General features: G+C 39.3%; 1 protein-coding gene and 1 long non-coding RNA gene across 2 annotated transcripts; one reads left to right on the top strand and one right to left on the bottom strand.

The window, feature by feature from the left end:
- Nucleotides 1-1,569: 1,569 nt before the first annotated feature.
- Nucleotides 1,570-5,446, bottom strand: LOC311067959. Its single transcript, XR_014603312.1, has 2 exons — nt 3,282-5,446; nt 1,570-2,974 (listed from the first exon to the last, which is right to left on the bottom strand). It is a non-coding gene; the product is annotated as an uncharacterized lncRNA (long non-coding RNA).
- A 640-nt stretch (nt 5,447-6,086) lies between these two features.
- sox4b (SRY-box transcription factor 4b) lies at nt 6,087-13,579 on the top strand. Its single transcript, XM_084088011.1, has one exon. The coding sequence runs from the start codon at nt 10,599-10,601 to the stop codon at nt 11,733-11,735; it is 1,137 nt and encodes a 378-aa protein (XP_083944137.1). The 5' UTR covers nt 6,087-10,598; the 3' UTR covers nt 11,736-13,579.
- Nucleotides 13,580-16,140: the final 2,561 nt, after the last annotated feature.

Here is a 16,140-nt window from a genome sequence, read left to right on the forward strand (position 1 = left end):
TTCAGCACAAACTCTGAGGGTTATGAAACCAAAGGCTAGTTTATTTACAAGTCAGATCAAATTCTAAAACCAAAAACATGACATTAAACATTAGAATTACGCTTGTGTTCTTTAAATGTCACACAAACCATTTCTGCCATTGGAGGTGTTTCTTTATTACATAATAAAATTCATAATCATTGGAATGTGATGGACGCTCATTATGTACTGGCATGTAGGAGCATTTTACTGAAATGTCAAAGAATTTATATTAAGCTGAGAAAAGGGATTTAGAGACTGTGGTCACCATACAGCCATACATGTGACATTTGCTACTGGATGGAGATTGCCAAACAGTGTGCATATTTCATGCAAACACAGATGTTAGCCTGTTTCAGATGACTTGGATACAAGCATAAAGCTATGTTTGTCATTTAGATGCTTAAATATTAAATAATTTCTGCACCATTAGCATCACCAAACAGAATTGTACAGAAGTGAAGTTCCTAAACGTAATTGCAGGAGTAGTGAACCCATCTAATCTTTCAATTAATTGCCAGAGCATATAAGCAGCCGCTCACCTTCCTCTGGCATCAGCTGTTTTGGCATCCCTCCACATCCACCAACATAATTTAGGCATCTTGCTACCAGACTCATCTTCCAAGCATTAGTAGTCCCACTGGGGGGTATATCTAAGCTCAAGTTGACTTTCTAGAGCCTCTCCACTGCGGACAGCTAGCCAAATATGTTTAACCTTTTTAATAGCTTAAAGATTATATGGGCAAATGATCTCATGAAAAATGTTTTCCTGAACATTCCCATCATCTTCCACTGGTCAGCCAAGAGATAAGACTGCCACAAACTCCATTGATTGATTCAGTGTTGTTGTTATTGTGTTGGGCTGGTCATTAAAACAATAGCATCACAGTGCTACACTTTTCATGGGAATTGATAATGTCTTATTTATAGCGAGAGTGCAAAGATGATAGACTTCAGCCTTAAACCAATCATTTGACATCGAGAAAATGCATGAAATACCATTATAAACAGGAATTAATTCCTGTCAGTGATTTTAGTGTTCCTAACTGATACTATCACACTCAGTGACTCAAAACATTGAAAACAATTCTGCCTGACATCTAAAAAAATTAGTGGGCTACTCACACTGCCTGACATCAAGTGATTTAGAGTCTGGAATACAACATGAGCTAATGTGATGGGCTAGCTTTAGCTCGTACACATATAATATGATACATGGCAACAGAAAGGCCAGTGGTATTATAATCTCATTGAGTGTGTGATAGAGATAGAGCAGGCTGTAATTATGATGCCTAATACACTCGGTTGTTATCCAGACCAGTTGATTAATCTGTTACGCATTACCTGGATGCAGTTCAAGGGTGAAGAACAGAGATGAGGCTGCTAAACATCTTCCCATGTTTTTGTGTGTTAGGGTGTATATTGCTTTTTAGTACTTTTAATGACAACAATTGATGGTGAATTCATAGAGCTCAGATCCTGAATAATGACATAGTGGTACATTGTACTGGAGACACAAGACAGCATGCACAAAGAAACAACATTGCAGCATTTGCTTTTATGTGTCTTTATTCATAATAATTTCATGAAATTCTGCATATTTAAAACAAATAAAAGGTACATAAAAATATACATATCACAAAACAAGGCACTTTAAAAGGTGCTTTAAAAAAACAACATCATGAAATCATTACACATGTGGATATATGACCTAGAAAAATGAACCATATTTCCATCTTCTAATGTGTAATTAAAGACATGGACTATCCAATTTAGCACATCTGCATCTTACGTTTCTCCTTTTCTGTATGTGAGACTGATCTGACTTATGATAATTTAATATTTTTATCTTAGAGAACTGTAAAAAAGAAGACATATTTAAATGTGAATAACAACAACAAATGATAAATGTGAATAACAATTGATCTGAGTTGAAATATTTTATTAGCTCTTTAAAAAATGCAAAGCTTCCGCGCAATCCACGGAGAGAGCAGTTGCAAACTAGATGGACATTCAAGAGATTCGGTTTACAGTCGATAGGCTACACCGCATTTCGCCACATAAATAATTATGGAAATAAGAGATATTGATTTGTATTTGTATCTGTTTGTATTTTATAATCCAACAGTGTACAAAACAATAGTCACAAAATGGCAGCATCTGCGTTTGAATGAAACAAGAGAGAGTGAGTCCACGATAGTGGATGGCATAATTAAATAACTGTATACAAAATATAATTATTTTTGAACAGGATATATAAAAATAATTCCTAGCAGGCATATAGCACTGTCTGTTATCTGTTTTGAGCGGTTGTTATCTGGGAATAACTTACTGCTGGATGGCGCTATTGACCAATCAGAATCAAGCATTCCACAAAGCCATGTAATAAGCATAATTATATGCAACTAACCCTCAACCAAATCCTAATCCTATCCTAACCCTATAGTAAGTACATGCAGTTAATTAATATAACTCAGTACTTAAATGTATAATTACACTGTAACAATGACACCTTAAAACGAAGCGTAACCCAACAAATTTCTGATGTTCTAAAATGTGGTAACCACAATGAGAATTTAAATTAAATTGGCAAAAAAAAGAAAAAAAAGTATACATATATAAACCCAGTAAGAGATTTATAAATGTGGTAGTGAACTAAAACAAAAAAATGTTTTCATTAAGTTCTTTGTACAGTAAACATATTTTGCATCTGCATCAGTTATCTGCAATTATCTGTCCTAGGTCAGAAAATACAGGCATTCATACCTTTTCTTCAGCTGTAAATCATTGTTGCTTGTGATAAAACAAACAAACAAACAAACAAACTAGTTATTGCCATGCATAACACTAAAATACAAATACAAAGAGCACTTGGCGCCCATTGTTTCCTGGTGTCGTTATCTACCGTTACACGTCATTTCCCTCGTCAAGTGATTAAAATGTGTTTTCTGTGCGTCTGTAGGGCAAACCCGTCAGAAACAGCCATCAGTCACTAATATCATATCAGATAGTTCCACAGCACTGTTTAATGATCAGCCTTACTCCAAAAGACAGAGTCGGAAATGAGCGTAGAGTGCGAGAGAGAATAGAAGTGTGTGTGTGTGAGTGAGCGAGAGAGAGAGAGAGAGAGAGAGAGAGAGAGAGAGAGAGAGAGAGAGAGAGAGAGTAAGAGATAGAGAAAGCAAAGCAAAATACACTCACAGGAAAAACAGGAGGCGAACAGGGAAGAGAGCAGAAGGCGAAGGATAAATTTTTGCCTTAACCTGTGAGCGCTGTCGTGCTGCTCCACTTGTCGTGCCCAGAACGTCTGACTGCTCTGCTCCTCACACAGCTCCACAGAGGCAGACAGTGGGCATGTAGTCAGCGCGGTCGCGTCCTAGCCCTGGTAGATGTGTTCCCCAAGTGTCGCCTGATAAGAGGGGCTCAGAGCACCAACTAATTCACCATGAAACTGTCGCCAAAGCCTGACTGATTGATCACTGCTGAAGGAGAAGAAGAAGAAACAGTTGGAAAGGAGCTGATCCCCAAGAGATATGGCAAGGCGTGCCAGTTTCCCTCCAGCAGCTCAGGAAAAGAGAGCGAGAGAGAGAGAGAGAGAGAGTCTGCAATCCCTCTGATTCTCCACACGATGGCTGCTGGCGGAGAGCAGCTCCGCTGGTTAAGAGCAACGCAGCTGTGTCTCTCGCTCTCTCTCACTTGCGGCTTCCAGACAGCACTGGGATCGATTTAGGTCAGCTTGTCTGGGGCAGCGCTCTCCCCTGATTCACCCGCTAAAAGCGAGACTCCGGGAATCTATTATCCAGTTACAGGATGATCGCATATGTCCCGGAACAGGATAGGTCCGCCATGGGAGAGGCCTGTGGTCAAAGCCTTAAATTGGAATCAAGTCCATCACGACAATCCAGTGCTAAGCAGACCAAAGAAGATGCTTTCATTCCTTCAAGGAAGCGTGTACCTCTGGGATTGGCTGCAAGCATGCAAACTCTTTGGGGAAATGCTGTACTCCTCATGGAAACCCAATATATAGATCCAAGCTTTTTCAGAAATCTGCCTCCAAACTTCACAGACACGGTCACGTTCTCCGAAGAAAGCCTTCCAAGCAAGAAGATGCTTGGAGAAGGAATAGTTTGGGAGAGACAAGACAAGAGAGCTGTCTCACTCCCTCCCTCCTTAAAACAGAAGCGAGTGCAGTGTGTGTGTAGGGTTGGAAATGTGTGTGTGCCTTGGCTGCCGCAGTGCGTCTGAGGGGAGAGAGGAGGGAAACTCGAGCAGTCCGAATCTGCCCAGAGACACCCGTGCAAACTGGAGATACAAAAGCCAAATGATCGGAGGTCAGCTGACGCATCTGCCATCGCTCAGCATCCTACCCAGACCAGGACTGCCAGCATGGAGGTGAGGAGAGAAAGCGACACAGAAAATCAAAGCACAGGGAATCCCTCACCAATGCATTTGACTGCCAGGTCCTGATGCTCTAAAATGATGTGGGCTTCTGGGAGAGCACTCAGATCTTGGGGGCTTAGTCTCTTACTTGAATATGAGATGCCGCTTAGAGTGGAATATTCATTGGGGAGTCATAATACTTAATGTAATTATTGGTAAAGGGGAGACGTCATAGTGAAATAACTACACTGTACAAATATGAAAAGAAATTTGCACATTTTAGGGGAGGTGGGGGTGGATGAAAAGTCAGCTGGGTGAAGCCCTCTAAAATAGAGTCTAGTAAGGACACTATGGACTATGAACAACTGACTGGTCAATGATTCCTCTCACAACACTACCTTTAACAGTTTTTAGTCTGGTCTATAAAACCCAGAGAGGAACCTTTTTTATTACACAGTGATTTTCTATTGCGAAACAAACCATAAGGCATCTTCTTTCAACACAATGCTCAAAAACCCATGCATGAATGTCCACAGCCTAAATCTCACAGTGACAAGATTTTCTTAAACCCACACACTTTTGTAAGGTCAAGACCAGTGCTGTGAAGGAGACCAAGAACACAAGAGCTCATCGTACGTGTTGAATGGGGAAAAAAATGGTGGTTTGGTAATTGCTCTGTGCTCTAAGTTCACTTCAGAGGAGTGTGCCTACACTGTGCTCAGGTGAAGGTGTTAATACACCATATGTCACTGTAATTGACCAAAAAACCTGCCTTGTCTGGCCAACACCACCTGCTCAACGCCACTCTTTTTCATCCTGAATGTTTTTTTTTTCTTTCTATCTGAAAATGGTAAATGACACTGTAAATTGCTTACATATACAGCTTGTGTAAATATGAGAAGTGTAAAGTGTATTTTGCCCAAATAAATATTTTATAGATCATGCTTTTAAGGCAATTTTTGCACTTTTACAAAAATTCCAGCTTGATATTCAGCTAAATTTTTATTTCATAACAATATATTGTATGTATTTTAAATAAATGGGAATTAACTAGAGATGATTATCCAATGTGTTTTTTGTATCAGATATAAACCCAGAGAGCAACATAGTGTCAGCCCAGATCCGGCCCACATCTGGTACATGTGGATTCCGCGCGACCCAGATGTAGGCCGGATCTGGGCCGACATTATGCTGCTGTCTGGGAAACCTAATATATTGGTTGTTTATATTGGTTGCCTTGGTTGTTTTTAAATGTGCTTTATAAATAAAAATTGTATTGTATTATATTAGGCATATTATTAAGACAACATTTTAGCAACAGTTTTCGGTCTGAGCGGATATTACAGAGGCATGAAAAACAGCTTTAGCACTAACAGAACTAAGAATCACGTCAGCAATGAATCACTGGACACTGACAATAAGCATTAAGTTTTGGAAAAAAATCCCTGTACCTATGTTGGAATGATCTTCCCAGCCCTTTCTGAACAGCCAAGTCTCTTAATTTGTATGCTTCTTTAGATGAAGGCATCTGCTGAATTTTTAAATGTACATTCTTACAGAAGTCACAAGCATTAACTACCCTCATAATTGGTTGTGTTAAAGGCATTTTCCAACTGTTATTGATCATGATCGCTATGATCATGATCACATAAAGAAGAGAAAGGACACATAGATGCAACATCAGTGACATTCATTTTACTTCAGAATTTCATTTCTGCTTTTGAATGAATGACAAAAACATCTGCCCTGATTTCCAAACACAAGAACAAAACATGACAATGCTGTTTTTTTGCATACACATTTCCTTAACATTCATGTTAAATACACAGGCAAATCAAGGAGGTAAAATGAGACCAGACTCTCTGCTCAATGCCCTGCTTCTCTTTCTCGCACACACATTAACACACTTTTCTTTAACCCTTATCTTTAATCTCCATTTCAGTTTTTCCCTTGTGGTCAGGTGTGAAGAGCTTGACGTTTGCCTGTAATTGGTGTTGAGTCACTTTGTCATTTCAGTGGAAAATGTGTCAATTTTCATTGAAACATTCATTTTTTTTTTATTTTTTTTTTTTGCAGTTTTATTCCACAATAGATAGATAGAAAGATATTCCTCTTATTTGGTCATATTTCGTTGTTGTTGTTGTTTTGCAATGCGTTCTTATTTTATGTTAATATGTGGTGAGGGCCTGCAGTGAATTCACGTGCCTTTCACATTTGTGTCTCATCAGATGGTCACATTGACTAGGACTACATCCTCACACATTTCATTGTCTGGTAGTGGCCACAAAATCATAGAATTTCAGCATTTTATCTCATCTTTTCATTGCAGGTGTCAACATCAAGTGTGCTTTATCAGGTGCGTCTCTAACCTGTGTTACCCTGCTCTCGCTATGCTTATATGCACATGTCTGTGAGCTCAAAACAAGAGCTACCACTGCATGTCTGGATGCCTGCCACCTACTTTTGTCACACTCTTTTAAAGCTCCTCAAGGGACAGTGAGTTGTGGTATGTATGGACATGAACCTCAGGGGAATCCACTGTTCAGCAGCCAAACATCTCTCCAAAGGGTTTAGAACCAAGGCAGTGTGTGTGTGTTTGCAATTCACACATGCCAGAGGATTTTAGCTGCATGACTAAAATAACAAACTCTGTGACTTTCCATTAACAGGTAATACGGATTTTTTACTATTACAACTTTAAAGATTTTATATATTTTAACTGGGTAAAAATGGCATTATGAATATTTAAATGAGAGACAGCTTTCTGAAGAATTATAAAAAATAAAAAACATCTAATCTACTGTAACTTTTCTTCACATATCTCTGTCTTTCATACTTCCATCCATCCCTGGCACCAACAGATGTTCACACTGCCCTTGCTGAACTTTCAAAATCAAAGTTTGAAAACAAAAGTCCTGTCAATAGGCATGCTGGGAGCTGTGTCTAGAAATGATTAACTCGGCATTACCAGACAGGTGCTCAGTTGATAAGATAAGATGTATCTGAAGCAGCTGTTCAAATATACATTGCATGATACGATGATCAATATCTTCATTATAGCACAGCAGATGTGTGGTATCTTGTCAGTGAATGACACAGATTTATGTACATGTGTGCCTTATACACAAGGCGTCTATATGTCAGTTCACAAAAAAAATATGGATCCTCTGCATATGACTCAACATGTGTCATCTCAGAGCAGATCAATTATTCATCAGTAATCATTAATCATAGTGTTGGCTGTGCATTGCAGAACTGTAGAATGGGAAATAATGTCAAGAAGTAACATTAGTGGAACATCTAAAACATTTTTCTAATTATTGTATAATTATTCATGCAGCTTTTATTACCTCAACTCTGGGACCTGAGGTCCACTTTCCTGGAAAATCTAGGTCCAACTTTGATCAAACTCATCGGCCTATAACTTTCTAGTAATCCTGAAGACTTTGATTAGATGTTCAGATGTTTGATCGGGGTTGGTGCAAAACTCTACAGGAAAGTGGACCTTGAGGGCCTGAGTTGAGAACCCCTGTTGTAGAAAAGGAATATTTGTAAATGTATTACTATATTTATTTGTTGTGCCTTAGGCCTAAAACACTGGTAATGGTTTTTACCAGAATAGTTACAGCACAGAAAAACATACACTTGAAAAGAACATGAGATCAATTTTGGCAATACATATATACATTGAACTAAATTGTATAACATTTATTGTGTATGTAAGCTAAGCGCACATAATATTAGCATTTGTTGTGATATAGGCTAAATTTTTTTTCTTTTTTTAAAAATAGAAGAAAATTGAGTCTCAATAGTTCTCAGCCCAATCACAGAGCATACAGTATAAAAGTAGCTGATTACTGGATATGCCAGTGTTCAAGCAATAATACTGCCAATAAATCGGATAGTAGACTATACTTATAATTTTGTTGTGTGTTATAGACACCCTGCACCTGCTGTTTGGCGCTTTGCACGTTTACAGTCGCGAGCTGTTCAGCTGCGTCACGCGCCAACACAAGCCATAAAGTAATATGCAATACACTCCCCCTCCCCGCGTGTATAAAGATAACACGTTTTACTATCGTTATTTACTGATATCCATGATGCGTTTATTTATATGTGTGCTTTAGACTACTTTAATTAAAGATGAAGAGAGCCGATTTTTGTGTGTGTATGTGACTGTTTTACACCGAGACAAATGAAACACGCAAAAGACAGAGATTCAACTGTCAGATATAACTGTCGTTTTATTCCTAAAAATAAGCAATAAGCAATAATGCATTAGCCTATGTAATTGTATGTCATGTACGAGATAAAGGTTTATTGGATTAATGTGGATCCAACTGTGTTCTGATATACGTATCGTTTTGATTTCTCCTGATGGGGTTTGAACAATTCATATTCACAATTCAAATTAACAATTCATGACCCATGAACACAAACCACAATGAAGGGCTCAAAGCTACTTTTTTGCTGATTTATCCTTAAGTGAAATGCGTGACATTATTTTATTTTTTATTTTTTTTTGATCTGGTGCTTGAGTCTATGTTTTGGGTAAACAATAACAATTATGTAAAATAAACCGTTGTGACATATATCTCGGATGGTCGTTATGTAATTATTTAACAAATATACATTATATTGCATTAAAAGCAAACGAAACGCGTCCCTTGGCTCCACTCTGCCATCTAGCGTCACTCCAATCCAGTGTTTCTTCAACGGTAGATTTGGATTAGTACTAGATTTGGTAGATTCGGGGTAAATAACAAATCGTGTATGACTGTAGACCTCTAATCCTCTAAACCCTAATCATGAACATGTACCAGTTTCACTATCTCCGTGACGCACCACTGAACACTGGCGCATGGGCAGGAAGGGGTCCGAATGGAAGGGTGGCATTCGGTGTAAACTCGTTCCTGTCAGCGAGTTAAGTTCTCTTGACGAGACGTTGAGAGTGTTGCTCAACCTGAACTGCGAAAATGAACACTGCTGCTGTTGTGTTTTGTTTAGGGGGTTAGGGGCGTGCGTTCTGTGACAATGGACCGCCCGGCTTTTCAGCGGCTCCACCCTCTTCCGATTCAGCCAGAACATTAATGCGCATAGACTCGAGACTGGACTCAGTTACACTGGAAGCTGTGTGTCTGCCACTGTACAGCCCAACACAGCCATGAGCTTGAGAAATTAGCTGACTTGGTGGCAGATATTGATGAATACACAGAAAGCTTTAATTTATTTAATCATTTTATCATATTTTATCATTTTTTATCATTTTTTATCATTTAATTTGATCATAGGCTACTATATTAATTTATCTTTTATTTATGTAATGGCTATTTATATTGTTTTGTTTCTTTAAATGTAAGTGCTTGTCAAAATACAGTCTGATATAAAACCATAACCAATAACCAGCTTTCATTTTCAACTCAAAGCAGTATGTGTCTGTATTTATATGCATTCAAAGATCACACCTCCCTTGTCTACAAGCAAAAACGAAATAATAATAATAATAATAATAAAAATAACAATCGTGTACCTTTAAAACTAACTTTGTCGTGTATACTGGAATGAGGTCAGACCCAAAGCTCCTCATTGCACGCGCTGATTATTATTAGATTCCTTTTTCAGCCAATGAAAAGAGAGTGGGCGTGTTTTGGCGCAAGGAAAGGCTAGAAACAGCCTATGATTGGCTGGCCGCTGTCGCTATTATACCATTGGAAACGGATAAAGCTGTATGAGGCAGAATCGAAGTCTGTTGAAACTTACAGACTGCTTTTAAGAGACGGACCCTTGTGCTAGCATTACATGGTTTCCCCGCATGGTTTAACGGGGGAAGGATATGCAGAAGGAGTCAGATATCTTCCGAAACTTGAACAGAGCTTTTGCTGCATTGCAGCGCATACCATAACACTGAGCTTTCGCACAGCTGCGCTCACATACAAACTTTCAACTGCTCATCGACTGTTATACAACATTATCAATGGATGCACGGACACTGTGGAAATCGGAAACTGTATCAGCTCATTGAACTATATGATAAAGCCCCGAAACAAAACTTTAGACACACAAAGCCACTGCACTAAGCACGACAGAAAGAGTGTGGTGCACCAGCCGCCTCGGCTCTCCTCAGGACTATTCTCAGACTGAGTTTTCTTTAGCGACACGTTGGACTTGAGAGTTCACGCGCTCTCTCTCAGACTGTAGCAATGGTCCAGAAAACAAGCAGCACGGAGAACCCCGATGCGCTGTTTGCTGGGGACTCCTCCGATTCCGGCGCGCTGGATCTGGACATGGCTTCCTCTCCGACCCCTGGTTTCACGGCATCCGGGGGTGACAAGCTTGACCCCGGCTGGTGCAAAACCCCCAGCGGTCACATCAAGAGACCAATGAACGCGTTCATGGTGTGGTCGCAAATCGAAAGGCGCAAGATAATGGAGCAGTCGCCGGACATGCACAACGCGGAGATCTCAAAGAGACTTGGCAAGCGCTGGAAGCTCCTGAAAGACAGCGACAAGATTCCCTTCATCCGAGAGGCGGAGCGGCTCAGACTCAAGCACATGGCAGACTACCCAGACTACAAGTACCGACCGAGAAAAAAGGTGAAGTCAGGCGGCCCCAAACCGAGCGAGAAGGGAGAAAAGATCAGCGGGAGCAGCAGCACGAGTGCCGGATCGAAACCGTCCTCAAAAAAAAGTGGGAGCCCCAGATCAACCAGCAAGCCGCACAAAATAGTTTTGGGTAGCGCGAAGACTGCGTTTCCCGAACAGGGACCCGCGGATCACCACTCTCTTTACAAATCCAAGTCGGCGTCAGCTTCCAAGCAAATTCCTGACAAGAAGGCAAAGCGGGTTTATATTTTCGGAGGCAGCAGCGGCATAAGCCCGTCTTCAGCAGCTGTGCCCGCCAGTCCGACCCTGAGCAGCTCCGCCGAGTCCAACGACCCGCTGAGCCTGTACGAGGACGGCGCGACGAGCGGCAAGGAGGGCGCTGATTCCCCCAGCAGCTCGTCCTCGGACCGCCACAGGTACACCAGCATGCGATCGTCTTCACCCACTCCGTCCGCGTCACACTCGTCCTCCTCATCCCAGTTCTCCTCTTCTTCCGACGAGGAACTCGACGACGACATGCTGGACATTAACCCGAGCCCGGGTTTTGACAGCATGTCCATGGGAAGCATCGGCTCCTCGGTGCTGGACAGAGACTTTGACATGCATTTTGAATCCGGGGCTTCTCATTTCGAGTTCCCCGACTACTGCACCCCTGAGGTGAGCGAAATGATTTCAGGGGACTGGTTGGAGTCGACCATTTCTAACTTGGTGTTCACGGCTCACGTTTTGAACTAGAGAAAGTTGAGGAAATACTTCTGAGGAAGAACACTGAACAAAAGGGATAGCAGACAAGTGTGTTTGTAAAATAAGCCACCATGTGAGGGGTCCCGCGCGTGAGACAACGGCAAAGCGCTGAAAAACAAAAGCCACGATGCTTTCGTGAAACGCTGGCAGGATGGAAAAGTGCCGCTAAACATTTTGTCGCGAGAGGGCCGAAGTTATTTCCCCGTGCTCGGCACGAGACGACAGGAGGAAATTCACGAGGAGTGCTTGAGAAAACACGTTCTGAACTGGAAACTGATTGATTTGCACGTACATGAAGGCGGGCTTCTGTCGTCTGTTTTAATAATTTTTAAATCAAAAGAGACGTTTAAGAACTTTAATGGACTTGTGGACTTTATTGCTTAACAGAGGTAGCCTACTGAAATATAGGCTGTTTTTCAGCATAGCGGATTTATTGGCAAGGTGGGTTGAGAAAAGATTTTTTTTTTTTTTTTTTTTTTTTACATTAAGAAAAGGGGGGGAAATAACGCATGTTATCTGTCATCGCTCTTGTATTGAGAATTCTGTAAGACTGTCGAACAGTTTAACTAACGTTAGGATTATTTAAATGGATAGATGGCGCTATGTTTGATTTCCTACTCGCAGGAAAAAAAAAATCACCAGCTGTTTTCATTCTTAACTTCAGGATTCAAATACAAACTCAAATCTGTGCTGAACTTTATATACAACTCTCTACAATTCAGGACCAAAACTCTTAAGTTTCTGAAACTATTGAGAAATACTGTTAGGTTTTGTCAAGGCTGTTTCCTTTTCTGTGTTCTTCAGATGTCATTTTTATATGGATGTATTTATATAGGCCACTGGCCAAACAGTTCGTCATATATATGTTCTTGTAAGTACACTCGCATCTGTCTGTCTCCTTCTCCGAAGAAGGGCTAGAGTTTTAACCTTTGTTTTTTATATTTAAATGTAGACTTTTGACACTTAAAGAGAGGAAACGTTTGATTATTTTCTCAGTGTATTTTTGTACAAATATATATAAATGGGGGGTGTCATAGGTGTAAACCGCTGTTTTGGATTTCGTAATTTGAAGAGGCAAGTGGTCTCTGAATCGACCTCCTGTTTCATGTTTACAGTCTCAATCTGCAGGCGTCTTAAAGACACAAACTCCAAAACCCAGTTCAAGCCAACATGTGCTTCGTTTTTTTTAAACATTTTCTCTGAGCGTGCCGAATTAAACAGATTGTAGCTTTAACACGAGCGATTTTCTTGGCGTTTTATATCTTGAAAAACCACTGGATGGAAAATCGTTACACATTCAAAATGGTCCATTTGAGATTCGCGACGATTATGTACTGCGTTCCTCGCTGTATTTGAATATTTAATCTTTTATACTTGTCCGATAAGTAGGCCTATAGCTAATTGTTTTAGTATCTTAAGGCATGGTGAATAGATTTGTATTTCCGATTCAGGTTTATAGCTGTTGTGTTAAAAAAGCAAGAAAAAAAAAAAAATCTTTGTACAGCTGTATCATAGGCAAAAAGATTGTGTGTTTATGTATGTTTTTTGCGCTTTATCTCGACAGGCACTAGAATGGCTATCTTTAAACATTCTTGCTTAGCTACTTCATTTCAAGATGGTTGTTAAGGATTTTTATATATACATTGGAAATATATTAACTTTATTTTCATCCATTCTGTGCAATATGCTGTGTAGAAATCTTGTTTTGTCTTATCATGCCATAAATCTCATGCCAGCTTATTGTGTCAAGTCACTGCCTGACAGACTGTTCATAAACTCCTGTACAGAACTTTTTTTCATAAAGGAAATAAACTCAGCTGGAACTGAACCCTAAACACTGCTCCGTTGACTCACTTCCTGATTTGCATAAGTGGGCGTGTCACCTTTGATCCCGATGAACCGTCTGCCTTGTCTGTTTGGACTTGCAAAGCACATATTACTTGCCTCAACGATTTTTTAACGCTCACATAACAGCAGCTGTGCAAGCTGCATGTTGCTTATACTGCAAGTGGCTCTTATAGCCTATCTGAGCAAGTTTACAAATGTCTGCGGGTCAATGCACAAGACTTAGGCTATGCCTCAGTGACAGTAATTTTAATGTGCATGTGCCAGGCTACTCAAGTACAGATGCTCCTTGATTATGAATTTACACTGAAAGGTGATCCATGTGGCTTCATGCACTCAGTGACTCTGTCTAGCTAGCAGACTGCATCTCCCCTCCCCCTCCTCCAGACAGTCTGGGCTCCTAGAGAGGGGGATGGGCTGCTATCGGCCCTCCACCACCAAACACAACCTTCATCGTTTATTGCCCTGATATTTCTCCTGTATTCTGTGAGATTGCCATAAAACATGTGCACAATGTAATATATGGGACTACATTTAAGAATACATAAACAAAATGCATGGCATTGGAAATAACACACATGCAAAGAGCCGTGGTAGGCTTATTATTGTATGCCCAATACAATATTCTGTATTGTACAATCTGGGCACATTCCTCTCACCGGTAGTGTGGGTGTTACCACAGCGCTCAAAGAACAACTCAGCAGGGGTTCTGGCCAGATCTGTTCTCCAGAGGGAGGGGTGTCAGACAAGAAGCGGAGAGAAACCTGCCTGTCTCTGAGGACACCAGCGAAAGAAAGCTTAGATATTACATTGTAAGTACTCTCAGTGCAGTTTGGCGGGGGTGCAGTCATTGTCTTGTAGGCAGCTCATTATATTACTGTATCCTCTATAAAAAGAAAAAGGTTTATCTTTCATAAGATACTTCCTGACAGCCACTAGAAGAAGAAAGGCACCAGTTTTTAAATTTCATTGCCTTACAAAATGACAGAAGAGCCAGTCTCTAATGTTTATAGTATCTTTCATGATGTGTTGCCAAATATAGGCCTAAAAATATAATTTGCTGTACTAAAGTGAGAAAAGATTTGATTTCTTTTACTGATAAGTTGCTTCTGTGAATAGAAGTTAAAAAGTACTGTAACATTATTGATGCAAGAATAAAGAACATTTGTACTGGTTTTCTTGATTGTTGTGTTTCAGTCACTAACATGTAGGATAATACATTTTAAGTGATCACTAATGTACATTTTGTACTATTGTCACCAACTAGCCTATAATTTAGTGACAAAACAATTGCTAATTATATCATTATTGAATTTAGAATATGTGCATATTTGTTAACAATCTTTGAGACTGAACAAAATTCATTTATTGTGAACATGATTTTGTTTTTATACACATTTCCTTTATGTACTTAATGTGTTTATTGTACTCAAATACCATTAACCTTGGTATCTTCTATAGGGAGAACAAATCCAAATGGTGCGAATATTGATCCAAAACTGCACTCCATAAAACACTGGACACTGTGGGACTGAAATGTTTAAATATAAAACCTCCTCCCTCTACCATTCCCATTCTTTGAAATACGGTGGATCTTTGCATTTAAAATGAAGTTCCTTTGAACTCAAACAGTTTGTTAATGTAGTGTAGTGTGATGTGATGCAGGTTTGGTGTGTGTGCTGATCTCACCTTTAATGAGATTTATTAACTAAAACATATGGGGTATAAAGACAGAATATTCAGGTTTTGTCAGGACAACCAAAGCACTAAGGAGAATTTGAAAGTTAAAAAAATAATAATAATAATAATTCACTCACAATGTGATTGTGAGCACATACAAACTGTCGAGTGTATATGAAATAAATGCATACATATGTTGTTTTTGTAAACAACATACAGTATCAGTTAAAAAAAAGTGCAAAAACACGTCTTTTAAATATAGCCTACACTATAATATTTTAACTATCTTTTAAATATACACATTTTACATTGGGTCAGTCACACAATACCATTATTATAACTGATAACATTTTAAATAATAATAATAAACAACTTTTTTAATGCTATTTATGTGTAGAATGTAAAGATGCATGTGTATCTAAGACTCGTGACTTGTGTGAGATATTTCTATTTTGTTAAAATGTTGTAAGCCATTGGTTATATTTTATCTTTTATTATTACATTTATATTAAATATTGTTGTTATCACTCAGTATAACCAATAATTATATATTAACAGTGGTCAATTTGCTAACATTGTAAGCTTAAAAATGAATTAGCAGTGTTTCTTTGAATAAAAAAAGAATGCACTTTGCTGTCACTGTTACACAACATTGTTGGTACTTACTATTAGATTGGCTCTGTTGTCATTGCATTTAATGATAATGTGTATCTGAAAGCACTGATGATGAGTTACGAAAATGCACATTTGAGGCTGTCAGATCTTATTTTACTTTTTCTCCCATACCAAATATTAACATCATCATTATTTACAGTTCTGAAACTGCATGAATCTGTTACTGTTTCACAAGTAAAATGAATACATTTCATTG

This window comes from Abramis brama (genome assembly GCF_963993115.1).
Source record: "Abramis brama genome assembly, chromosome: 17".
Taxonomy (NCBI): domain Eukaryota; kingdom Metazoa; phylum Chordata; class Actinopteri; order Cypriniformes; family Leuciscidae; genus Abramis; species Abramis brama.

Excerpts from the sequence above, each read along its gene's own strand:
- sox4b (XM_084088011.1), top strand. The coding sequence starts at position 10,599 with ATGGTCCAGAAAACAAGCAGCACGGAGAACCCCGATGCGCTGTTTGCT.